Here is a 25871-nt window from a genome sequence, read left to right on the forward strand (position 1 = left end):
TCGTCGTTGATACATTGAAACCTTCTGATTAGTGTACTGTTGCGGCTAAGAAAGCAAATAGAATGTTAGGTATTATTAGGAAAGGAATGGAAAACAAAAATGAGGATGTTATAATGCCCTTGTATTGCTCCATGGTGCGACCGGACCTCGAATATTGTGTTCAGTTCTGGTTGACGCATCTCAAAAAAGATATAGTGGAATTAGAAAAGGTGCAGAGAAGGGCGATGAAAATGATAAAGGGGATGGGACAACTTCCCTATGAGGAAAGGCTAAAGCGGCTCTTCAGCTTGGAGAAAAGGCGGCTGAGGGGAGATATGATAGAGGTCTATAAAATAATGAGTGGAGTTGAACAGGTAGATGTGAAGCTTCTGTTTACTCTTTCCAAAAATACTAGGACTAGGGGGCATGCGATGAAGCTGCAATGTAATAAATTTAAAACGAATCGGAGAAAATGTTTGTTCACTCAACGTGTAATTAAACTCTGGAATTCTTTGCTATAGAATGTGGTAAAGGTGGTTAGTTAAGCGGAGTTTAAAAAAGGTTTGGATGGCTCCTAAAGGAAAAGTCCATAGACCATTATTAAATGGACTTGGGGAAAATCCACTATTTCTGGGATAAGCAGTATAGAATGTTTTGTACTCTTTTTGGAATCTTGCCAGGTATTTGTGACCTGGATTGGCCACTGTTGGAAACAGGATGCTGGGCTTTTCCTTCTAATCCTTCAGCATTTTGTGTCTCAATATATTAAACAGAATCGGCCTCAGCACTGACCCCTGAAGTACTCCGCTACTCACCTTCCTTTCCTCCAAGCGGATTCCATTTACCACCACCCTCTGTTGCCTGTCAGTCAGCCAGTTTCCTATCCAGTTCACCACTTTGGGTCCTACGTTCAGCCCTTTCAGCTTATTCATGAGTCTTCTGTGGGTGACCTTATCAAAGGCTTTGCTGAAATCCAAGTAGATTACATCTAGCGCACGTCCTTCATCCAATTCTTTTGTCACCCAGTCAAAGAAGTCAATAAGATTTGTTTGGTAGGATTTTCCTTTGGTAAAGCTATGTTGCCTCGGATCCTGTAACCTGTTGGCTTCTAGAAATGTAACTATCCTTTTCTTCAGCAGCGACTCCATTATTTTTCCTACCACCGACGTGAGGCTTACCCGCCTGTAGTTTTCCACTTCTTCCCTCTCTCCGCTTTTTTGAAGAGGAACCACATCCCTTTATTAGTCATCTATGCAGAACTATGTCAAAGGCTTTACTAAAATCTAAATACACCACATCTAGCGCTCTTCCTCAATCCAACTCTCTGGTCGCTCAGTCAAGAAATTAATCAGATTTGTCTGACAAGACCTGCTTCTAGTGAAGCCATATTGCTTCAGGTCCTGTAATCCTTTTGGATTCCAAAAACTTTACTATTCTCTGTTTTAAAGTGGTCCCATTAATTTACTTACCACAGAAGTCAGACTTACCTGCCTGTAGTTCCCGACCTCTTCCTTATTTCCACTTTTGTGGAGAGAGACAACATCTGCTCTTCTCCAGTTCTCCAGATCACTCTCGACTCTAGAAAAGCATTGAAAGGTCAGCCAGCAGAGACACTAGAGTTTCCAAGTTCCTTTAGTACCCTTGGATGTATGACATCCGACCCCATCGCTTTGTCCATCTTTAGTTTTAGCCAGCAACTCACACAGTCCTCTGAAAATTGTTCAGGAACCACCAACACCCCATCTTGTCTGTGTTTTCTTCTGTGGTACTGCTCCCAACGCTTCAGCTGTGATCACAGATCAGAAATATTTGTTAAGCAATTCTGCCTTACTTTTTTTTTTATCAGCTTCTACATATTCCTCCCTTTCACCTTTGAGTTTCACAATGCCACTTTTGCACTTCCTCCTATCATCTAAAAAATGTCTTCCCCCCCTCCCCCCCCTCCCCCCCCCCCCCCCCCCCATTTTACCATATTGGCTATTTTTCTTCCATTTGTATCTTTGCTTTCCTGACTACTCAACCAGCTTCTTTAGCTTTTCCAGATATTGTTCCCTGTCTTCCTCTTTCTGCAATCTCTTGTAGTTTATAAAGGCTAAACTCTTTTTCCTTACCTTTTCAGCTACTATTTTAGAGAACAAAAGTGGCCTCATTTTCCTCTTACTTTTACCTTACTTTTCTTACAAGAAAGGTTTGTTGCCCTTACAATAGCTCCTTTCAGTTTGCACACTGCTTTTCAACTTCTTCCAGATGTTCCCATCCAGAGAGCAATTCCTTGAGGTAATCTCCCTTCTGAATAAAGTTAGTTTTTCTGAAATCTAGAACCATACCAGCTGGTGATCACTGGATTGCCAGATGTTCACCTACTGTAACATCAGAAACACTCTCCTTATTAGTAAGCACTACGTCCAGTATGGCCCCATCCCATGTGGGCTCCATTACCAAACTGCTGGAATAGTTGTTTCTGGTGGATACATATGAACGGAACCAGTCCAGAGCAGCATTTGTGATACCTACTTCTTGTAGTCTCAGTAGAAAACTCGTGTGATCTATTAGGTCAAAAGTCTAAAGAGATTAGGATTGGTATTTTTCCTTGATCAAGCATTTATTATATGATGGTTGAAATACCTAGGAGAGTGTCACGCCCCTCACCTGCTGTGCGCTCCTTGCGGCCGGTCCCGCCTCAGTGAAAGCGAGTGTCGGCCATGCTGGCGGTGTCGACTCCGACGGCCCATTCCTCGCTCTGCCGGCCTCTCTGGCCGGCATGGCAGAGCCAGCCGCTCCGCTCTTGCCCTCGCTGCCTTTCAGAATGCCGGCCATTTTGGCAGCGCTGGCGTCCCAGGAGAACTCTTCTCTTCCGCCTCCTTCTATTGGCCGGCCTATCCACGTTCTCCCGGGCCAGCTGATTCCTGTCTCCCTGCTTCTTGCCAGCTGACATTTGTTCTCCTGATGGTGGGGGCTATTTAAGGAGCAGCATCTCCCTACACACTTTGCTTCAGCTTCTACTTTGGTAGATTCGCTTGTGCTACTGTGTGACTTTGTCTACAACTGCTTACTGCCTGACCTGACCTCTGCTGGAATCCTCACTACTCTTTGCTTGCTGCCTGACCACACCCCTGCCTGAACTACTCTGTGCTTGTTGCCTGACCTCATGCCAGTTCCTAGAGTCTCTTTACCAGCGACCTGCTCTGACTGCCTGTACTCCTGCTGCTTATTTGCTATTGCCTGTCCCGCTCGCCTCTTGCCCTCCAAGTCCTCTCAGCCGTCTACCCCTGCCAGCCTCCGGAAGTCCTGTCGGCTGCCTGCACCTGGGGGCCCAACCCTCGGGGAACAGCGGCCATCACAGGTGAAGCCTCGGGGTTGCCTGGCTGCCCAACTGAGCGCAGGTTCCAGTCTTCCTCTCTGTGCTCCGTCTTGGCCCAAGGACTCACGAACGTTACAGAGAGCTGTTTCTGTGCTATGTGATCTCCTGAAACCAGTTTGATTGGGGTGCAGGAAGTCCTCAAGTTGTGTCAGGACATTGCGTTCTACTATTTTGGAGATATATGGCACCTGTGTAATGGGATGATAGTGCAAACATTCTGTATTTTTTTAATTATTTTTTGTTACATTTGTACCCCGCGCTTTCCCACTCATGGCAGGCTCAATGCGGTAGGCAATGGAGGGCTAAGTGACTTGCCCAGAGTCACAAGGAGCTGCCTGTGCCGGGAATCGAACTCAGTTCCTCTTTTATCTTTGGAAAGATGTTAGCTTGCTTCCATAGATCAGGACTAGGCCACATTCAAACTACCTGGAATCATAGATTTTACTGTCTGTGTAACTGATTGACTGGTTAGAGAAGAGGGAAATTAAAGGAACTCAAAGTACTGGTAGAAATGGGAGGAGGGGCAGTAAGAGATAAATCAATGATGGTAGAAAATGTAGGGGTGAGCAAAGAAAAGAAACCTTATAAGTATAAAAGGCTGCAAAGTGCCTTAGCAATAGGTGTCTGATCTGGTGGAAGCTGAGGTTCTGGAGCCTCAGTCCAGTGACTTAAGTAAATAGATACATCTTCCCCTTGGTCCAGTGCTCTCTTCAAAAAGTTACCCTTCCCCTCTCCCTTTTCATATTCGTGTCCCACGGTTTCTTTCTTGCAATAGCAATTCAAAAAACGAAGCACTTGCTTAACAAAAACAGCCTACCATGTACTTACCAGGATTTTCAACTCTGGTTACCTGGAACCAACTCAAATTCAAAATCACAGTTCAGGTTGAAACTCACTCTGTTGTGACTTCCATTGACTGCTCAGGGCGTAGCTCCCATTCCTCCATAAGTGGCGTAGCTACGGGGGGGCCACGGGGGCCTAGACCCCCCCCCCCCCCCAAATTAGCTCAGTTTCAGTAAAATGAGCATGTACAGCGACTGAAACAGAACAGAGCACCGGGCAATGTGAGACCAGCGCAGGGAAAATGCTTTAGCTGGCAGGGTTGACCCCCGCCAGCCAAGGTACCTTCACATTGGCAGTGGGGGGGGGGGGGGGGGGGGGCAGCAGGGAGGCAGTAGCAGCCGCGGGGAGACAAGCCAAATATGCCCCCCCCCCCACCTTGTGCTCTGGCTCCCCTCCCATCAAGGTCTGGCTATGCCCCTGTCCTCCATCACTTCCATGCCTTCCTCCAACTGCTCAGGAATAGTGCTACTAGCCGGCCCACCCCCTTCCAGCTTCTCTTTGGCTCTATTGCATACTGCTGGAAACTGCCCCTCTCCTTGCCTGCAGAATTGACCCTTGGCCTTGGGGGGACTACTGAGTGCTGCAGATCCCGAGGTCAGGCCAGATCTTCCTTCTTCCTCTGAGTTCCAGCCTGATCCTGTCCTCTGTTTCGCTGGCCTGCTCACCTTCCCTGCCAGTGTGACCCTTGGAAACCGCTTGCCTGTTTGCTTCCTGAGTACGTTCTCTGCCATGATTGATCCCACTTATTTATTTAAAAACTTTTATGTACTGCCAATTGTCATTTGCAATTTCCAATAAATCAGGTAATAAAAATACAAACAGCATAAAACAGGCCCTCATCACACAGCATTAATCAGCATTTCACTAAAACAGAACCAAAATCAGACCACCCACCAGTTATACACAAAGTTTGAGTTGGCAGACAATGAAACTACAAAGAGCATCGCCAGTTATACACCAGCATGAACTGGCGTTCCCAGGAACGCAATTTTTAGCAAATAGACATGTACACATTTACACCAATTTCACTTCTGGGTTTGGGGGCCAATTTTCTGGAGACACAACGAGATAATTCTCTCTAGCTTGCCAGCATTTAGGTACCAGGATAATGCAAGCGAAGCCCGAATTCCGTATCGGCAGCTGGACGTGGAAAACTGTTAGTCTGCAGTTACGTGTCTAATGTTAGCCATGGGCACTTCTGCTAATGCGCGTACCTAACTACTGGCATCCTCTGACCGGTCAGTGCTCGGAAGTGCTGGGTGGCCTCTGACCTGCCCTTGCCCCTCACAATACCCTTTAGGGCAGTTTTGCACATAGCCACTAATTAGTGCCAATTATTTACTTATTTAAGACATTTGTACTCGACTTCAATGTGGCTAACAATTGAGATTAAGTAGACAATACTTGAAGTATAGACAAGAGAAGCCACAGCATTACGCTATCTGGATAAGTAAGAGCATAACACTAATTCTAGCCAATTAACAGCTCATTAATCAAGTCAGAGGTGTAACTGATGACAGCATGCGATAGTGTGTTGCCTTTATTTCAAAAGACCTTAACCTAGGTATCTTTTTGCAACTTAGACATGAGCATCCTGTTAAAAAATTACTCCCAGTATTTATCAGCAGCATGGTTAAATCCCATTACGCTGCTGCTATTCTTGGCCTTGTCATCTGCCTTTATCCATACATAATCCAATAGCCAGACCCCTCCCATGTCATAAATTTGCTCTAACTTTATCACATAAGCTTATCTGACGTAAAGGGAGGTATCCCTGGGGGCAGAGTTGAGGCAGGATTTGACTCTTCCATGTACTTTATACATTATATTCGTGTGTGTATATTTGTGTAAAATAGGAACTTGATGTTTAGAATAGAGCAGGTGTACATGTTTGTATGTGCATAGAGAAGATGGACGTGTGTTTGTGTAAAATAGGAAATTAATGAGTGGCATAGAGCAGGTTGTGTGTGTAAAGTAACGATAGAGACACCCATAGGAATATAAAAATTAGTGCACGGCGCGGCTTATTAAACAGATCCCCAGGTAATTTATGTGTAGCATAGATTTAGGTGTACGTCTTTGTATGTGTGTAAAATAGGAAATATTTGTGTATCCTTCCAGTTCTCACTGTCTCTCTCTTTTCAGGATACCTTATGCCTCAGGCGCTGAGCCTGCTGTGGGAGACACCGCAAGAGCTCAAATTAATATTGGAAAGAAGCTGTAACCAGGCCATGGCTCAACCAAGATCAAAGACACCAGTGGAGCGGATCATAGCGCTGGCTTTGTTGCATTCGGTGCTCTTGCACCGACAAAACTATGGAAACATTGCTCAGACGGAACTCTATCAGTGGTGAGTCTCCCATTGAGCTGGCTTTTATTGCTAAACTTATCTCATGCCTTTTCTGTAGCAGTTTAAAGCAAGTTATATTCAGGAACAGTAACATAGTACGTAGTAAAAGACGGCAGATAAAGACCTGTACAGTCCATCCAAACAATATAAATTCATTTACATGGTATGTGATACTTTATATCCAAGTTTGATTTGTCCTTGCCATTCTCAGGGCACAGACCGTAGAAGTCTGCCCAGCACTGGTTTGCTTCACAATTACCGGCGTTGCCACCCAATCTCCGTTAAGAATCCATAGATCCATTCCTTCTAAACAGGATTCCTTTGTGCTTATCCAGTGCTTTTTTGTAGAAAAAAAGGTGCAGGTACTCATTATGGGCGGGGTCACCACATATGACTCCACCCCTATGATAGCCACACCCCTTATATCAGCCATGGTGCATATAAACAGATATCATTGAAAACATTATACTAGTATAGGAGAACAAAATATTGTGATTTTTTTCATTAGAAATAATTTCTGTAAGCTGTTACAGCTCCAAGTATACCCAGTGCAAAATAAGACAGCAGATGTAAACACTAAAATGAAATAAAATGATTTTTTCTACCGTTGTTGTCTGGTGACTTTGTTTTTCTATCCATATTGGTCCCAGTCTCTGATTCTGCTGCTCTCTATCTGTTCTCTTAACTCTGTTTCCAGGGCTTCCTTTCCATATATTTCTTTACTTTCCTCCTTTCTTCTTCATTTCTTGCCCTACATCCAAAGTAAAAGCTGGGTCCTCCTCCGTGGAATTGACTGGAGGAGGTTAACATGGATCCAGTTTTTGCCTATTTTCTCCATCCATAACAGTAAGTAATGCCATACTGGGAAAAGACCAAGGGTCCATCGAGCCCAGCATCTTGTCCACGACAGCGGCCAATCCAGGCCAAGGGCACCTGGCAAGCTTCCCAAACGTACAAACATTCTATACATGTTATTCCTGGAATTTTGGATTTTTCCAAGTCCGTTTAGTAGCGGTTTTGGACTTGTCCTTTAGGAAACCGTCCAACCCCTTTTTAAACTCTGCTAAGCTAACCGCCTTCACCACATTTTCCGGCAATGAATTCCAGAGTTTAATTACACGTTGGGTGAAGAAACATTTTCTCCGATTTGTTTTAAATTTACTACACTGTAGTTTAATCGCATGCCCCCTAGTCCTAGTATTTTTGGAAAGCATGAACAGATGCTTCACATCCACCTGTTCCACTCCACTCATTATTTATAAACCTCTATCATGTCTCCCCTCAGCCGTCTCTTCTCCAAGCTGAATAGCCCTAGCCTCCTTAGTCTTCCTTCATAGGGAAGTCGTCCCATCCCCGCTATCATGTGCAGTTTTTCTTCTCTCTTCCTTTCCCTCATCTCCATCCATGTGCATCTTCTTCTTTTTTCTTTCCTCCCCTCCATCCATGCCCAGCACTTCTTCCCTCCATCCATGTCCAGCATTTCTCCTCTCTTCCCTCCCCTGTATCCATATAAAGCAATAATTCTCTCTCCCCTCTCCTCCATCCAAGTCCAGTATTTCTCCTCTCTCCCACCAACTCCTCCATCCATCCATATCCAGCAATACTCCTCTATCTCCTGCTCTCCTCGCCATCTATTTCCAACATTTCTCCTCTCTCCCCTGCCCTCCCCTCCCCCATGTCCAGTGATTCTCCTCTGCCCCCTGTCCTCTCCTGCCATCCATGTCCAGCAATTCTCTCTTATCTTCCCTGCCCTCCCCTCCCATCCATGTTCAGCATGTCTCCTCTCTCTCTCTTGCCCTGCCCTCCCCTCAAATCCATGTCCAACGATTCTCCTTTCTCCCCTGCCCTCCGTCCCCTCCATGTCCAGTGATTTGTTCAAACCCCAGCCCCCTGCCCCCTCCCTCAGCTCCCCGACTTTCCTTGAAATCTTAATTTACCCGAAGTCATGGCAAACCGCAGTAAAAACAGCAGGCAGGCAGGCTTGCCTCCTCGTCGCTTCCCTTCCCTCTCAGTGTGTCCCACCCTCGCGGAAAGGCGGGACGCGCTAAAAAGGAAGGGAAGCGACGAGGAGGCAAGCCTGCCTGCCTCCCAGCTGTTTTTACTGCCGGTTCGCCGCGACTTCGGGTAAAGATTTCAAAAGGAAAGTCGGGGAGCTGAGGGCAGTGGGGGGGAGCACGGGTGCACGAATGGTAGGGAGCGAGCAGGTGAGCCGGACCTCACAAAAAGGTGCCGGTACGCTGTACCAGCACGCAAAAAAGCACTGTTTATATCCCACATTTTCCATCCTATTTGTAGGCTCAATGTGGCTTACATAGTACCAGAGAGGCATTACAGACTCCGGTGTAAACAAATACAAAGTGATGTTGTGGTAAGATAAAGTTCATGTGGCACAGCCGCACTAGGGAATTGTACAACTGTACAAATGTCCATTACGTTCTTTAGTTTTGTTGTGTTGCAGAGATCAGGCATTTTATGTTGGATCAGTAGGGTATGCATTTTTAAACAGGTTAGTTTTTAGTGTTTTCCGGAAGTTTAGGTGATTGTTCATAGTTTTCAAGGCTTTTGGTAATGCGTTCCACAGTTGTGTGCATAAGTACATAAGTACATAAGTAATGCCATACTTGGAAAAGACCAAGGGTCCATCGAGCCCAGCATCCTGTCCACGACAGCGGCCAATCCAGGCCAAGGGCACCTGGCAAGCTTCCCAAACGTACAAACATTCTATACATGTTATTCCTGGGATTTTGGATTTTTCCAAGTCCGTTTAGTAGCGGTTTATGGACTTGTCCTTTAGGAAACCGTCCAACCCCTTTTTAAACTCTGCTAAGCTAACCGCCTTCACCACATTTTCCGGCAATGAATTCCAGAGTTTAATTACACGTTGGGTGAAGAAAATCTTTCTCCGATTTGTTTTAAATTTACTACACTGTAGTTTAATCGAATGCCCCCTAGTCCTAGTATTTTTGGAAAGCATGAACAGACGCTTCACATCCACCTGTTCCACTCCACTCATTATTTTATATCTCTATCATGTCTCCCCTCAGCCGTCTCTTCTCCAAGCTGAATAGCCCTAGCCTCCTTAGTCTTTCTTCATAGGGAAGTCGTCCCATCCCCGCTATCATTTTAGTCGCCCTTCGCTGCACCTTTTCCAATTCTACTATCTTTCTTGAGATGCGGCGACCAGAATCGAACACAATACTCAAGGTGCTTATGTAGGAAAAACTGGATGCTTAAGTTGATTTGTATTTGAGTCCTTTGCAGCGTGGGTAGTGCAGATTTAGGTATGTTCATGTTGATTCAGATGTGTTACTAGTTGGGAGGTCGATCAAGTTTGTCATGTATTCCGGAGCTTCACCATAGATAAGTTTGTGAATCAGAGTGCATATTTTGAAAGCAATGCGTTCTTTGATTGGGAGCCAGTGTAGTTTTCGTGAAGGGATTTTCCACTTTCAAATCGCGTTTTTCTGAAGATAAGCCTAGCTGCCGTGTTTTGAGTGGTCTGAAGTTTCTTTAAGGTTTGTTCTTTGCATCCCGCATAAATTCCATTGCAGTAGTCTACTACATGGCTTAGTACCATTGATTGTATCAGGCTGCGAAATGTTCTCCTCGGGAAGAATTGTTTCACGTGTCTGAGTTTTCACATTGAGTGGAACATTTTCTTTGCTTTGGATGTCACTTGGCTCTCTAGTGTTAAGTTGCGGTCCATTGTAACGCCGAGGATTTTCAGGCTGTCTGAGATAGGGAGGGTGTGATCTGGGTTGTTGATAATTGTGGGGTTATCCGCGCTGTGTAGGGATGAGAGAATGAGACAGTGTGTTTTTTCTTTGTTTAGTTTTAGTTGAAATGCATTTGCCCAAGAGTCCATGATGTTCAAGCTGATCTTGATTTCGTTGGTGATTTCTGTCAGTTTAGATTTGTAAAGAATGAATATTGTGACATCGTCTGCATAGATGAAAGGGTTAAGGCCTTGGTTGGATAAGGACTTGGCTAGTGGGTTCATCATTAGGTTGAAGAGGATCGGTGATAGCGGTGATCCTTGTGGTACTCCGTAGCCTGCTTTCCACGGTGATGATATGTTTGAGTTTGATTTTACTTGATGTGGTTAGGAAACCCTTGATCCAGCTAAGTGTGTTTCCACCAATCCCGAACTTATCTAGTAATCTTAAATATATCATAGTTTACCATGTCGAATTGGAGGAGAAGGATGTTTTTGCCTATTGCTATTTCCTGCTTGAATTTGGCTAGGAGAGTGAGTAGTACTGTTTCTGTGCTGTGGAGGGGGCGAAATCCTGACTGTGATTCGTGTAATATTGAGAATTTACTTACATAATCTGTAAGTTGTTTGGTTACCATACTTTCCATCAGATTGACTACCAATGGGATAGATGCTACTGGACGGTAGTTAGTGATTTCATTTGTTTTTTTCTTGGTGTCTTTTGGTATCGGAGTGAGTAGGATATTGCCATTTTCCTTAGGGAAAAGACCTTGCTGAAGCATGTAGTTTAGATGGGATGTGAGGTCTGCTATGAAGCGGTCAGGGGCGGATTTTATTAGGTAGTTGGGACAGGTATCTAGTTTACAGTGAATGTTGGAGAACCTGGTAATTGCCTGTGCAACTGCATTGACGGTAAGGAGGGTGAATTTTAACAAGGTTCGGTCAGTCGGGTATTCTCCAGTGGATGGGTCCAACTCATTAAGGAAGAGTTCGATGTCAGTGTTGTCCTGAGGTAGCATGTTGTGTAGGTTTGCAATTTTTCATTGAAATACTTAGCAAGTTTGTCTGCAAATGGGATGTCTGTATTCGATGTAGTGTCCAAGTTGGTGTCTAGGAGTTTGTTCATGAATTGGTATAATTTCTTCGTGTCTTTGTAATCTGTCCCTATTTTAGTTTTATAGTATGATCTTTTGGTCTGTCTTATTGCGTGTTTGTATTTCTTTGTGATTGTTTCCATGTGTTGAGTGTGTGTTCATCTTTTGTTTTTCTCCATGCTCGTTCGAGTTTCCTGGATTGTGTTTTTAGCTTTTTCAGTTCATCATTGAACCATGGTATCGAGTTATGCTTTAGCAAGATACGGCCTCCAAAACTGAACACAATACTCCAAGTGGGACCTCATCAACACCGCCTTTCTTCTGCAGCCTAGCATCCTTCTGGCCACGGCCACTGCCTTGTCGCATTGCTTCTTCACCTTCAGATTCTCGGACACCAACACCCCAAAGTCTCTCTCCTGAGTCAAGTTTACTAATCTCTCCCCTCCTATGCGGTATCTCTCTTTGGGATTTCTGCACCCCAAGTGCATCATCTGCACTTCTTGGCATTAAATTTTAACTCCACAATATCTGGGAATCCAATACACAATAGTGTGCAATTTCTATGTTTTACTAACTGAGTACACTCCAGAGCACTATAACCCTGTATCTATTTAAATACCATATTAAACATCAATTTAATTTAAATGAACATCTGCTTTGAATGAGACTGTGAACATAATTATTTATAAACATAATTATTTATTTACCGCCTTAACTGAAATGACCTGGTACATACAATATTAATCCGCAAACAAACCTTTTCCAGAGATGGGAAGGCGGTAGTAGAACGAGGACATGAAATGAGATTGAAGGGGGGCAGACTCAAGAAAGATGTCAGGAAGTATTTTTTCACAGAGAGGGTGGTGGATGCTTGGAATGCCCTCCCGCAGGAGGTGGTGGAGATGAAAACGGTAACGGAATTCAAACATGTGTGGGATATGCATAAAGGAATCCTGTGCAGTGGGAATGGATCCTCAGAAGCTTAGCCGAAATAGGGTGGAGGAGCAGGTGGGGGAAGAGAGGTTGGTGGTTGGGAGGCGAGGATAGTGGAGGGCAGACTTATACGGTCTGTGCCAGAGCCGGTGATGGGAGGGGGACTGGTGGTTAGAAGGCGGGGAATCCTGCTGGGCAGACTTATACGGTCTGTGCCCTGAAAAAGACAGGTACAAATCAAGGTAAGGTATACACATATGAATTTATCTTGTTGGGCAGACTGGTTGGACCATGCAGGTCTTTTTCTGCCGTCATCTACTATGTTACTATGTATTATTGCACTATCTATTCAACCATGGTTAGATTACAATATCTTAATCTTTAAGACAATTTTTAATCAGCCTGCATTCAAAAATATGTAGGTTCATATGCACAGTTCTTTGCCTCGGTGTAATGCACTGTCACTGTTGGACACTCCCAAGATCCAAGCTTACACTTGTCTTACAACTCTGTCCTCTACAGTGTGTCCAAAGGAAAAACCACTCCTCAAAATGTGCTGGTCCCACAGTTTTGGCTTAGATGTTTAGATGTTATCCCTTCTCCTTTTCTGGCCCTTGCCATTCAACAATTGTTTCTTTCAAAGCGTGGATGTTCAATTAAATTGATGTTTAAATAGTATATAAATAGATACAGGGTTATAGTGCTCTGGAGTGTGCTCAGTTAGTAAAAATTTAAATTTTTAACTGCACCAGACCCACAACCATTCTTCTGACGTTTGGAGATCCCTTCTCATTGTTTCTGCTCCCTCCAGGGTATCCACTCTATTGGCTATCTTCATGTTATCCGCAAAAAGGCAAACCTTTCTTTCCAACCCTATATTGCTCACAAATATATTAAACAGAATTGACCCCAGCACTGACCCCTGAGGAACTCCACTGCTCACCTTCCTTTCCTCCGAGTGGATTCCATTTATCACCACCCTCTGCCACCTATTGATCAACCAGTTTCCTATCCAGTTCACCACTTTTGGTTCTAAGTTCAGCCCTCTCAGCTTATTCACGAATCTTCTGTGGGGGGCTTTGCTGAGATCCAAGTAGATTTTATTTTTATTTTTTTGTTACATTTGTACCCCGCGCTTTCCCACTCATGGCAGGCTCAATGTGGCTTACATGGGGCAATGGAGGGTTAACTGACTTGCCCAGAGTCACAAGGAGCTGCTTGTGCCTGAAGTGGGAATCGAACTCAGTTCCTCAGTTCCCCAGGACCAAAGTGCACCACCCTAACCACTAGGCCACTCCTCCACTAGATTATATCTAGTGCACGTCCTTCATCCAGTTTTTTGGTCACCCAGTCAAAAAAGTCAATAAGATTCATTTGGCAGGATTTTCCTTTGGTAAAGCCATGTTGTCTCAGATCCTGTAACCCATTGTCTTCTAGTAAGTTAACTATCCTTTCTTTCAGTAGCGACTCCATTATATTTCCTACCACGACGTTAGACTTACCTGTCTGTAGTTTCCTACTTCTTCCCTGTCTCCACATTTGTGACCACATCCGCTCGTCTCCAATCCTGCGGAACCTCTCCCGTCTCTAAAGATCTATTAAATAAATCTTAAAGAGGTCCCTCAGTATCCTGGGATGTATCCCATCCGGCCCCATAGCTTTGTCCACCTTCAGATTCTCAAGCTATTTATAAACTCTTTCTTCCGAAAATAGCACAATATCCATTCTATGCCCAGATGTTCTCTTGGCAGCTGACCGCGGTCCTTTTCCAGGATTTTCCTCCATGAACACTGAAGAGAAGTAATTGTTTAGCACATTCGCTTTATCCTCCTCACTTTCCACATACCCATTCTCATTATCTTTCAGTCTTGCAATTCCATTCTTATCTTTTCCCCTTTCTCTAATATATCTGAAAAGTTCTTGTCACCTCTCTTTACATCCTTAGCCATTTTTTCTTCCACTTGTGCTTTCGTTAGCCTATTTCCCTCTTCGCTTCTGTGAGTTTAATCCGATAATCTTTTCCGTGATCCTCTCGCTACGATCTTTTGTATTTCTTACACAAAGCCTTTTTTGCTCTTATTCAGCTACTTGTTTGGAAAACCATATAGGCTTCCTGTAATATGGTTTCTACATCAACTATTGGATAATCACAAGTGGCTACCTTTTCTACACTACAGGCAAAGTATAATTTACATAATCACTGCTACTTTCAATGGCTACAACTAAAACACTGCATTTTTGCAAACTTCGATATTAACTCATTAAAGGACGAAACTCCAAGTTGTCTAACATTATGTCATCAGTTGTCTAATGGGAAGAAAACGGCATCTAAATGGTTTATCTTGTTTTTGTTTACTTTCCTTACATAAAGATCAGTTGCAGCCTTTAGCTTTGACCACTGATTTTCTACTTCTCCTACACTTTCCCATGCCAACAACTTCTTCAGCTATTCCCCCATTTTATCAAAATCAGTACGTCTGAAATCCAGTACTTTGAGTTTTGTGCATCCGCACTTCGCCTTTGCCATTATATCAAACCATATCGGGTGATGATCACTATTACATAGGTGGGCACCCACCCGGATATTGGAAACACTTCCTCCATTCGTGAGCACTAGATCCAGCATCGACCCTTCCCTCGTGGGGTCCATCACCATTTGTCTGAGCGAGGCACTTTGACAGGCACCCACAAATCCCTACTTCATTCCAATTCTGCAGATGGGACGTTCCAATCCACATCAGACAAGTTGAAATCTCCCAACAGTAGCACCAGACCCCTCTGTAAATGAAAAGACAGTTCTATTTTTTCTGTTTTGTTTTTTATAGTTTTTAATAGGATAGAATAGAAGGATTATTTATTTATGTATTACATTTGTACCCCGCTCTTTCCCACATACAGCAGGTCCAGTGCGGCTTACATAGTAAAAGAAAACATCTTACATGGTAAAGAATACAGTAAAAACAAGGAAATGTAGGAACAGTATTATAAATTGTGATGATCATAACTACTTACGTTATGAAAGGCATTACAAAGGACATGTGAAAAGAACGTAATGAATTAGAATAGGGAAGGTAGACAAGGATATGATAGGTGAAAGGGAAGGAGAATGGGAGGGAAATGGTAAAGGATGGAGGGAAGAAGATGAGGGATTGAGTATAACATTGGGGTCAGAGTAAGCGTCAACATCTTAGGAGTATCGTAGGTGATCTGGTGGAATTAAGCTGGTCCATTAGAGTAAACTTGCTTGAAAAAATGGGACTTTAACATTTTCCTGAAAGGTAAATAGTTATTAATAGCTCGGATGGGTCTGTGATGATTTCAGTTTTATTGACAATGGACCTGGCATTGATGTAGCCGAGGTAAAGTCAGCAGTAATTTTGGACATTTAATAGGGAGGGGGGAGGGGCTAGATGATGTTATGCCGGGCCTACTACGCCTTATATAGTCCGATCATCTTGAGCTGGCTGGGTGGCGTTACTGAACCCCCCTTTTTCTCCACTCTATATGGATGTAAGCCCAGCCCCGCCCTTAACCCCACCCAGCCCAGCCCTAACCCACCACTGGCCCCGCCCCTTAACCCCATCCCCTTTAGCCTCCCCAAACAGTTGGGCCACCGATCGCCTATGTCGCAAATCCAGCAATTTCGGTTGTGCTGTTATCTTTGGCATGTGCTATTCAAATCGTCATAATAACAGTAAAGTATTTCTTCAGAGAAAGAAATGAAGCCAAATTGAGATGCTGATCTTTCCCCTGATCTCGCTTGTCGCTTTCTTCTTGCTGCAGGTCTCAGGCTGATCTATTCTTCGCTCTCAATGTACAAGAGAAGGTGTGGTGCTTTTGTCAGGATCCAGAAGACGTCATGCAGTTTCTAGCAGGTAGACACTGACGCTCCCTGTGCATGCAGGAAGTCTGGGGAAAGTCTTAAACTGGGGGTGATTTTCTCATAATAACAGCATGTCTCTGCTTCACACTTAGCTGCCCACTGTCAGACCTTCTTTGCTTTCTTTCCCCCTCTGCAAACAATTCTCTTTGGTCCTGAACTTCTTAAAGAATCAGATTCATTCCTGCTTTTTTCTGTAGTTTAATTTTGGGAAACAGAGGCTTTGAGGGGGTGACCTATCCATTGGACTTTGAGCTCAATCAGAACACTCTTTGTTAGGCTTTGGCTCCAGGACTATTCATTTACAACTCCCCCCACCTCCCCCCCCTTTTAATATCATCACTCTGATCCCAGCTTGTTCATAACTTGCAGTTAGGGTCACTGACCAGAACCATAGAACTGTGAACATTGCATCCAGCAGTTGCCAGCAATTAGTATGTGGGGATGAAGAGGGCCCCCATCAATCTCTTTAAAATCACTTTGTCCCCGTTAACAGTCCCCCAGTATGGCTGCCTGTTTTTCCCCGGTGTTCACTGTGTATTCGCAAAAAGCTGTCAGCAGTCACTGGTGTGGCAGCCAGGACAAAGTGTTCCCTACTTCCACGACACCAAATGAGCCAATTAATTACAACATACTGAAAAGAGAGCCGGTGGGGTGGGGGGGCTGGTGGTTGAGAGGCGGGGATAGTGCTGGGCAGACTTATACGGTCTGTGCCCTGAAGAACAAAGGTACAAATCAAAGTAGGGTATACACAAAATTAGCACATATGAGTTATCTTGTTGGGCAGACTGGATGGACCGTGCAGGTCTTTTTCTGCCGTCATCTACTATGTTACTATGACCTTTCTCCAGCTCCTACCTCTCTTGTACTGTTTCTCATACTATGCTAGTGAAGAAACTAGAAGTGGGGATGGAGAGGTAGGAGGAAGAGCTCAAGGGAAAAGAGGTTCAGCATCTAACTGTGGACTTATGTGTGTATTCTGAAAGTGCAAATTCACACTTAGTACACATCTTCCTGGCGCCTGACGTTAGGCCATCTGTATTTATGTATTTGTGACATTTATATCCCACATCAATGTGGCTTACAATAAACACTATAGGATACATAACAAAGAATAATGCATAAGAAAGTAATTTGTTGTAAGAATCCAATTTTATAATACAGTATCATAAACGTACTGGGAAGTTTAAACATATGGAAGTTTAACATTTAGAAAATCTATTATGAATGAGAAATTGTACATGAAGCAAAGAGAAAGTTAATGGTAAATAGAGTAATAACCAATTCAGGTAATAATTAATTGTTTGAGATGTGGTGGTTCTTTGTGAGGGTTTGAATAGGAACAATTTGAGGATTTTGCGGAATCTAGTATATTCCTGTATATTTATTATTTTGGGTGGGAAGGAGTTCCACCATTTAGTTCCTAGGTAAGTGAAGTCTGCAGAGTGGACACTTTTGTAGATCACTTTTGTGCAATTTGGGAGATGTAACATAGAGGGGCATAATCGAATGTCACCGGCCAAATAGATCGCCGGCGATGTATTTTGGCAGCAGCGCAACAGCTGGCTGGAACCATATTATCAAAAAAGATGGCCGGCCATCTTTTTTCGATAGTACGGTTTAGCCCGGCCAAATGCCAGTTTGCCGGGTTTGAGATGGCCGGTTTTGTTTTTCAGCGATAATGGAAAAAAATGCCAGCCATCTAAAACCCGGCGAAATCCAAGGCATTTGGTCATGGAAGGAGCTAGCATTTGTAGTGCACTGGTCCCCCTGACATGCCAGGACACCTACCGGGCACCCTAGGGGGCATTTCTAAATACTTTTTAAAATACCAAAAGAGCTCCCATGTGCATAGCTCCCTTACCTTGGGTGTTGAGCCCCCCCAAATCCCCCCAAACCCACTCCCCACACCTCTACTCCATTACCATAGCCCTTATGGGTGAAGGGGGACACTTACATGTGGGTACAGTGGGTGTTGGGGGGGGTTTAGAGGGCTCAACACTTAGCACCACAAGTGTAACAGGAAGGGGGGGTGGACCTGGGACTGCCTGCCTGAAGTGCACTGCACCTATTAAAAACTGCTCCAGGGACTTGCATACTGCTGTCAGGGACCTGGGTATGACATTTGAGGCTGGCATACAGGCTGGCAAAAAAAGGTTTTTTTTTTATATTTTTAGTGTGGGAGGGGGTTGGTGACCACTAGGGAGTACAGGGAGGTCATCCTCCATTCCCTCCGGTGGTTATCTGGTCAGTTGGGGCACCTTTTTGAGGCTTGGTCGTGAAAATAAAAGGACCAAGTAAACCCGGCGAAATACTGCTTAACGCCGCTTTTTTTCCCCATTATCTGCGAAAGCCGGCCATCTGGTAGCCACGCCCATGCCCACCCACATCCTGCCTTCGCTACGCCGCCAACACGCCCCCTTGAACTTTCGCCGGCGAGGCGATGGGAAAGTGGCAATGCTGTCAAAAAAGCCGCTTTCGATTATACCAATTTCGCCGCTTTTGAGAGATCGCCGGCCATCTCCCGATTTATGTCGGGAAATGGCCGACGATCACTTTCGAAAATAAGCCTGATAGTAACATAGTAGATGACGGCAGAGAAAGACCTGTACGGTCCATCCAGTCTACCCAATAAGATAAACTCATATGTGCTACTTTATGTGTATACCTGACCTTGATTTGCATCTGCCGTTTTCAGGGCACAGACCGTAGAAGTCTGCCCAGCCCTAGCCCCGCCTCCCAACCACTAGCCCCGCCTCCCACAACCGGCTCTGGTCTGAGATAGTAGTCCGGTGTAGTGTGAGATAGTTTCTTGCCTCATATTTAGTGTTTCTTTGAGGTAAGTTGATTAATGGTACCATATAGTCTGGAGCTGTGCCATTTAGTGTTTGAAAAATAAAGTTACATAATTTGAAGGTGATTCTCGCTTTGATGGGAAGCCAGTGTAATTTGATTAATAAAGGGGAGGCACTTTCAAAACAGAGATTTTGTATATGAACCTGGCTGTAGTGTTTTGAGCTGTTTGGAGGTTTTTCAACAGGTAGTCCTTACAGCCAGCTTATATGGTATTACATGTTTTTCTGGTCTCTTTTCGCTCCCACCTCAAATTATTAAATATCCAGTATCCAATAAATGGAATGAAAGAAGACCAAGGCCTGCATATGAGCTTTGCCAAGTACAAATCACAAGCTATAGTCTCTCATGGGAGATGCAGCTGTTACACAAAAGTGTTTGCTGCACAGAGTCTCTTAACATATATCTGGTATAATCACTTTTATACAGTTGATTTTAAACAACAGTTCATATTCAGTTAATATGTTAATAAGGTGGTTACATGGTAATGGGTTAGTTCCCAGCAAAGCAATGTTCACACACACTTAATTCTTCTTATCTTTACTACTATTTCAGGAAGGTAATTGTTAATGATTGAAGAGGTAATGCATTATACTTTTGTTAGTGAGCAGTGAGATTGTGTTTGTTGTATGTTAAATTATGTGATGTTTTTATAGTGATCGACCTAGGTATAGGTGGAACATAATTACGATAAAGAGAGAAGGGCTTCATCCAATCTCGATACTCCCTCAGGGCTGTTTCTAAAAAGCTTCAAATATCACACCATAAGCCAAGGAAAGAAAGCTTTGTCACTGGTACATCCATTCAGCCATGTGTAATGCCATCTTTCCTCAGCAATCCTCCAGACCGTTCAAGACGCTTGGGTTATGCACTCCTACCAGCAGAGGGAGACTGAGAACACTAAAACGTCTTATACAAGTAGCCTGTGCAGACCTTCTACTAACCAGTATTTTCTCAGTCTCAGCAGAGGGTAGATGATGTATGCAGCCTGTGCAGTGTACTCAGTCTGGTAGGCCCGTTTGGGGTTTCTAGGTTGGGTTGTAAATGTTAGAGAACCCACACTTGGATCTCTATTACAGGGTGTAAGTCCTAAGGGGTGGGGTGTCACACCCGGGTGGTCGGGTCCCCCCCCTGTGCTCTTCCTCTGGAGGACTGCTTGACCTCGGCTACAGACCTCGTTCTGTACCCTTGAGGCGTTTAGGCATCAGCAACGAGGTTTAAAAAAAATAAAAAATAAACGTTTTTAAAAGGCGGCTATTTTGGCCATTCTTGTGGCAGTCCAGAGATAAAACATCTTCAAGGGTGGTTTTGCCTATTAGTCTGTCAGAGCACAAAGCAACTGTTTGTTTTTATTGTGTTCACGGCCATTATGTCTAAGCCAGCGAGGTGTCGGTTTTGCGCAAAGCGCGGCGTTGAAGTAAAAGGTGGCCAATGTAAATTTTGTGGGGAGCCTACGTTGTCAGCGCTCTTGCCCCCCGTGCTTTCCCCTGAGTTGGCGGAGGTGTTGGGCGGCGATTTGACAGCACATTCCGGGCTGGCAACGGCGGGGCCGGTTTTGGCGGGAAACATGGCCATTTTGGCTGCGTGTCCCGGGTCGGCCTCAACGGAGCCGGTTTTGGCGGGAAGCGCGGCCCTTTTGGCCGCGCATTCCGTACCGGCGCGGGGGACCCGTGTGTAGCGGGAAGCACACCTAGTTTACCCACGGATCATGCGATGGACCTGCCGCCGCGAGAGCGAGCGGGGTCCGTCGCAGAGACTGCGGGAAGTGTTGTTGGGGCTTCAGCAGCGTTGTGGGGGGGGGGTCTGGTTTCCTTCCTGAGTTTGTTTGGTCTCTGTATAATGCCTGGAGAGCTGGCCCCTCTCAGGCTGTTTGTTCCCCGGAGGCTGCTAGCTCAGTGGGAGTTAAGCGCCCGCGGGTGGATATTTCGGAGCCTATGGAGATACTTTCTCTGCCTGGGTCGGAGGTTTGGAGTGACCCAGGAGAGGAGGATCTCTTAGATGAGTCTGAAGATCAGGATGGGCTAAGGCCTGGGGAAGATTCTGCGGTTCGCATTTTCATAAGGAGTTGTTAGAGCTCATTGATCAGGTGATCTCTACTTTGAAGTTTGCTCTGGTGGCCACTCCCTCTGCGGAGGGACCCCAGGTAGATCCCTTGGTTAAGGGGATTCGGAGAGCCTCCCGTTCCTTTCCCATGAATTCAGACATTAGAGACATGGTTTTTCAGGAATGGTCTGTGCCGGAGGCTGCTTGTAAGGTGTCTAGGGCTATGCGCGGCTGTATCCCTTGCCTCCGGAAGATTTGGCCCTGCTGAAACCACCTACTGTGGATGCGGTGGTTACGGCGGTTACTAAGGCTATGGCCATTCTGGTGGATGGCGGTACAGCCTTACGGGATCCTCAGGATAGGAAGCTAGAGTCCTTTCTGAAGCGCAGCTTTGATTTGTTGTCTTTGGCCTTGCAAGCCTCTGTGTGTGGGGGCTTGGTAGCCAGAGCTTGTTTCCGTTGGGCAGAGAAGCTCTTGGATGAGCCTGCATTAGATAGAACTGGTTTGGTTCAGGAGCTGGCCAAATTGGAGATGGGGTCTTCGTTTTTGGCAGACACCCTTTATGATTTGCTAAGGGCTTCGGCTAAGAATATGGCTCTGGCGGTGACGGCTTGCAGGGCTCTTTGGCTTAGGAGCTGGGTGGCGGATGCGGCCTCTAAAGCAAAGTTGTGTTCTCTACCTTTCAAAGGTTCTATGTTGTTTGGAGAGGACTTGGATAAACTGATGAGTGGTCTTGGGGATACCAAGGTTTCACGGTTGCTGGAGTTACGGCCAAAGTCGGCTAGTCGAGGGGGTTCGGCTACAGGTCGGTTTAAGGACACGAGGTGGTACAGGCCGGGCAGATTTGTATCTCCTTCTAAAGGTCGGTTTTTCCAGCGGACGCAGTCCTTTCGAGGAGGTCGTCGAGGAGGTCGGGACTCCTCCGGAGGTGCCGGAAATGGTAATAAGTCCTCCTTATGAAGGTGTGCGGGTCCAGTCTCTGGTGAAGGTCAGGGCGCGACTTTGTCTGTTTTATCAGAGGTGGACCCAAATTACTTTAGATCAGTGGGTGCTGGAGGTCGTTCGCGACGGTTATGCGCTCGAGTTCGAGCACCCGCTGCCAGATCTGTTTCTTCCCTCTCCTTGTCACTCTCGAGTCAAGTTAAAGGCTATTCAAGAGACTCTGGGTCGCTTAATCCAGTTGGGTACCCGTTCCTCGGCATGAGCAGGAAATGGGTTGTTATTCCATTTACTTTGTGGTGCCGAAGAAGGAGGACCAGTTTTGACCCATTTTAGATCTCAAGAGGGTCAATGGGGTGCTCAAGGTGCCATCCTTCCGTATGGAGACTCTGTGCTCGGTCATAGTGGCTGTTCGTCAGGGAGAATTTCTCATGTCACTGGATCTCACGGAAGCGTATCTGCATGTGCCAATTCGAGAGGCCCATCAGCGTTTCCTTCGTTTTGCTATTTTAGGGAGGCACTTTCAGTTCTGTGCTCTGCCTTTTGGTCTGACAACGGCTCCACCACCTTCTCCAAGATAATGGTGGTGTAGCAGCGGCTTTGCGGAGGCAGGGAATTCTGGTGCATCCGTATCTGGACGACTGGTTGATCCGGCGAAGTCTCGGGCTCACAGTGTTGCGGCGACAGCTCAGGTGGTCGCGTTTCTGGAATCGCTCGGATGGGTAGTGAATGTAGTCAAAAGTCAGTTGATCCCATCGCAGAGTCTGGAGTACTTGGGAGTGTGGTTCGACACGGTAGTGGGTCGTGTTTTTCTGCCAGATTCTCGGATCGCCTCTCTTCAGCAGCAGGTCTGGCTGTTAATGTCCGTTCAGAGTCCGATGGTTTGAATGTACCCTTTGGGTTCTGGGCCTCATGGCAGCGACGATAGAGGTAGTACCATGGGCCAGGGCGCATATGCGTCAGCTTCAGGTGGCTCTGTTGTCCCTGTGGTCTCCCCAGGTACACAGTTTGGAGTTGCGGTTGCCATTGAGGGGGCTCCTCGGCACAGTCTGCAGTGGTGGCTGTGCTCAGCCCATCTGAAAAAGGGCATGCCGTTGGAACCTCCTTAGTGGGTGATTCTGGTAACGGATGCCAGTCTGCTGGGCTGGGGAGCTCAGTGTCTCGGTCCACGCAGGGGCGGTGGTTGACGGAGGAAGCTCAGTGGTCTATCAACCGGTTGGAGACAAGGGCGATTCGGGTAGCTCTGTTGGTGTTTCGCTCAAGTGTGGTCGGAAAGGCGGTAAGAGTCATGTCCGACAACACAACAGCGGTAGTGTATGTCAACCGGCAGGGCGGTACAAAGAGTCCGCAGTTGGCAATCGAGACGGCTCTGCTCATGAGTTGGGCGGAAAGGCATCTAGTGCAAATTTCGGTGGCGCACGTGGGGGGTGGACAACGTGAACGCGGATTTTCTAAGCAGATACATGTTGGACCCCGGAGAATGGTCTCTGCACCGGCGGTGTTCGACCAGATAGTTCTAAAGTCAGGAATGCCAGTAGTGGATCTCATGGCGTCAGCACAGAATGCTCAGGTTCCTTGGTATTTCAGTCGGCGTCAGGATCTGCGAGCGGAAGGGATTGATGCGTTGGTCCTTCCGTGGCCTCAGCGGGTGTTGCTGTACGTGTTTCCCCCATGGCCCTTGATAGGTCGAGTCCTACAGGGTAGAATATCATGCGGGTCCGGTGTTGTTGATGGCTCCGAATTGGCCACGTCGGCTGTGGTTCGGGGATCTGATGCGCCTGTTAGAAGGCGAGCCTCTGCGGCTGGGAGGCTCGGTGCTGTTGTGTCAGGGTCCAATTGTCATGCCGGATCTGGCTCAGTTCTCTTACGGTGTGGCCCTTGAGAGGGAACGGTTGAGAAGGAAAGAGTTTTCTCCTCAGGTGATTCAGACGATGCTGCAGTCTTGCAAACGTTCGACGTCTTTGGCCTATGTGCGTGTGTGGCACATATTTGAAGATTGGTGTGGGGACCGGGCGTGTGTCCCTTCGACAGCTTCTGTGTCGTGCATTTTAGATTTCTTGCAGGATGGTTTTGAGAAAGGCCTTTCATTGTCATCTTTGAAGGTGCAGCTGGCTGCTTTGGCGTGTTTTCGAGGTAAGGTGCAGGGCAGATCGGTTGCGTCTTCCCCGGATGTGGTCCGTTTTTTGAGGGGGGTGAAGTTGCTTCGTCCTCCTCAGCGGCCGATAGTGCCTCAGAGGGATCTATTATCGTTCTTGACTCTTTGGCGGGTTCTCCTTTTGAGCCCTTGGAGTCTTGTTCGATAAAAGACCTTACTATGAAGGTGGTCTTTTTGGTAGCTATATAGTCGGCTCGCAGGATTTCAGAACTTCAGGCTCTTTCATGTAGGCCTCCGTTTCTGTGGTTTTCTAAGGAAAAGGTTTCGCTGCGTCCAGTCCCTTCGTTTTTGCCTAAGGTGGTATCCTCCTTTCATGTCAATCAGGTGATTTCATTGCCGGTCTTGGGGGACCAGACGGGGGATGCTTCTCAGCGTCGTTTGGCGAAATTGGATGTGCGCAGAGTGTTGAAGGTTTACTTGCGCAGGTCGGAGGAATTCAGGTCTTCGGACAGGTTATTTGTCCTTCATGGGGGGCCCAAGAAGGGAATGGCTGCTTCTAAGGCATCTATAGCTCAGTGGTTGAAGGATGCCATCTCTTCAGCTTACATATTGCATGGCCGTACGATGCCGGTGGGGCTCAAAGCACATTCCACTAGGGGGATGGCAGCCTCTTGGGCAGAGAGTAGTTTTGTTCCACTGGTGGACATTTGTAGAGTGGGTGTGTGGTCCTCCCTGCATTCTTTTGTCAAACATTACAGAGTGGATGTACAGGCAAGGGAGGATACCAGTTTTGGAGCTGCAGACCTGTCCTCTGGGCTTCGCAGGTCCGACCCTTAGATGTGTTTACTGCTTTGGTACGTCCCAAGCGTCTTGAACGGTCTGGAGGATTGCTGAGGAAGGTGAAATTAGGCCTTACCTGCTAATTTTCTTTCCTGTAGATCCTCCAGACCGTTCAAGAGCCCACCCAGTGTATCGGACAGTTCAGTATGATATTTTCTTTAGACTTCAGTTGCTGATATTTCTAGTAGCTCCTGTGATTTGGGTCCTGGAGTTTTACTAAGGGCAGTTTGTGGTACCGTTTGTGCCCAGCTGCAGTTGAATTCCCCCGTCTTAAGGGAGGAGATCTGAGTGTGGATTCAGTGGTTTTGTTTAGGTGGAGGTGTTTTGTTCCTCTGCTTTGTTACTGTTTTACTGGTTAGTAGAAGGTCTGCACAGGCTACTTGTATAAGAAGTTTTAGTGTTCGTCTCCCTCTGCTGGTAGGAGTGCATAACCCAAGCATCTTGAACAGTCTGGAAGATCTAGAGGAAAGAAAATTAGCAGGTAAGGCCTAATTTCACCTTTTCTTTCTCTGCTTCGCTCTCCACTCAAGCGTCGTACTTCTCTGCTTTTCCCAGGATAAAAGGGTAACCGGTTCTCCAAGTCCTTCACTTGGTGATGTTGCTTTTCTTGCCTTTACAGGATCTGTTATCTATGGTGGTCACATCCTTGATCCAGCTGATGCAGCCACTGTCCGCAGTGTGACCCAAAGCTGCTTAAAAGTACATTCCACACTGCTGCCTACTCAGGGCCTGGAGAAACTCTCATCAGTGCTGACAGATCGATCCCTCTCAGGTGAAAGCCCCTTTAACTCAAAGCACATCTCTTGGGGTGGGAGAGTTTGTTAGAACAAAAAAAGGCAGCAACAGGGATTACTTTTGCCTCTTTCTGTCTGATGCACAGGTTTCCAGGAGCAATATTTGGAGATACAGGAGAGGATCCAAAAGCTGCCTGTCCCAGCAGATCCTG

General features: G+C 46.0%; 1 protein-coding gene across 1 annotated transcript in view; it reads left to right on the forward strand.

Moving 5' to 3' along the window:
- Window positions 1–25697, forward strand: part of LOC115459680 (dynein heavy chain domain-containing protein 1-like) — a gene marked incomplete at its 3' end in the record, with an annotated part of 48836 nt that extends 23139 nt beyond the window's left edge. Inside the window, exons 4-6 of the mRNA XM_030189487.1 lie at window positions 6329–6533; window positions 16059–16150; window positions 25545–25697. Coding sequence (XP_030045347.1) covers window positions 6329–6533; window positions 16059–16150; window positions 25545–25697 — 450 coding nt within the window. The remainder of the gene's footprint in view (window positions 1–6328; window positions 6534–16058; window positions 16151–25544) is intronic.
- Window positions 25698–25871: the final 174 nt, after the last annotated feature.

This window comes from Microcaecilia unicolor, unplaced genomic scaffold (assembly GCF_901765095.1).
Source record: "Microcaecilia unicolor unplaced genomic scaffold, aMicUni1.1, whole genome shotgun sequence".
Classification (NCBI taxonomy): domain Eukaryota; kingdom Metazoa; phylum Chordata; class Amphibia; order Gymnophiona; family Siphonopidae; genus Microcaecilia; species Microcaecilia unicolor.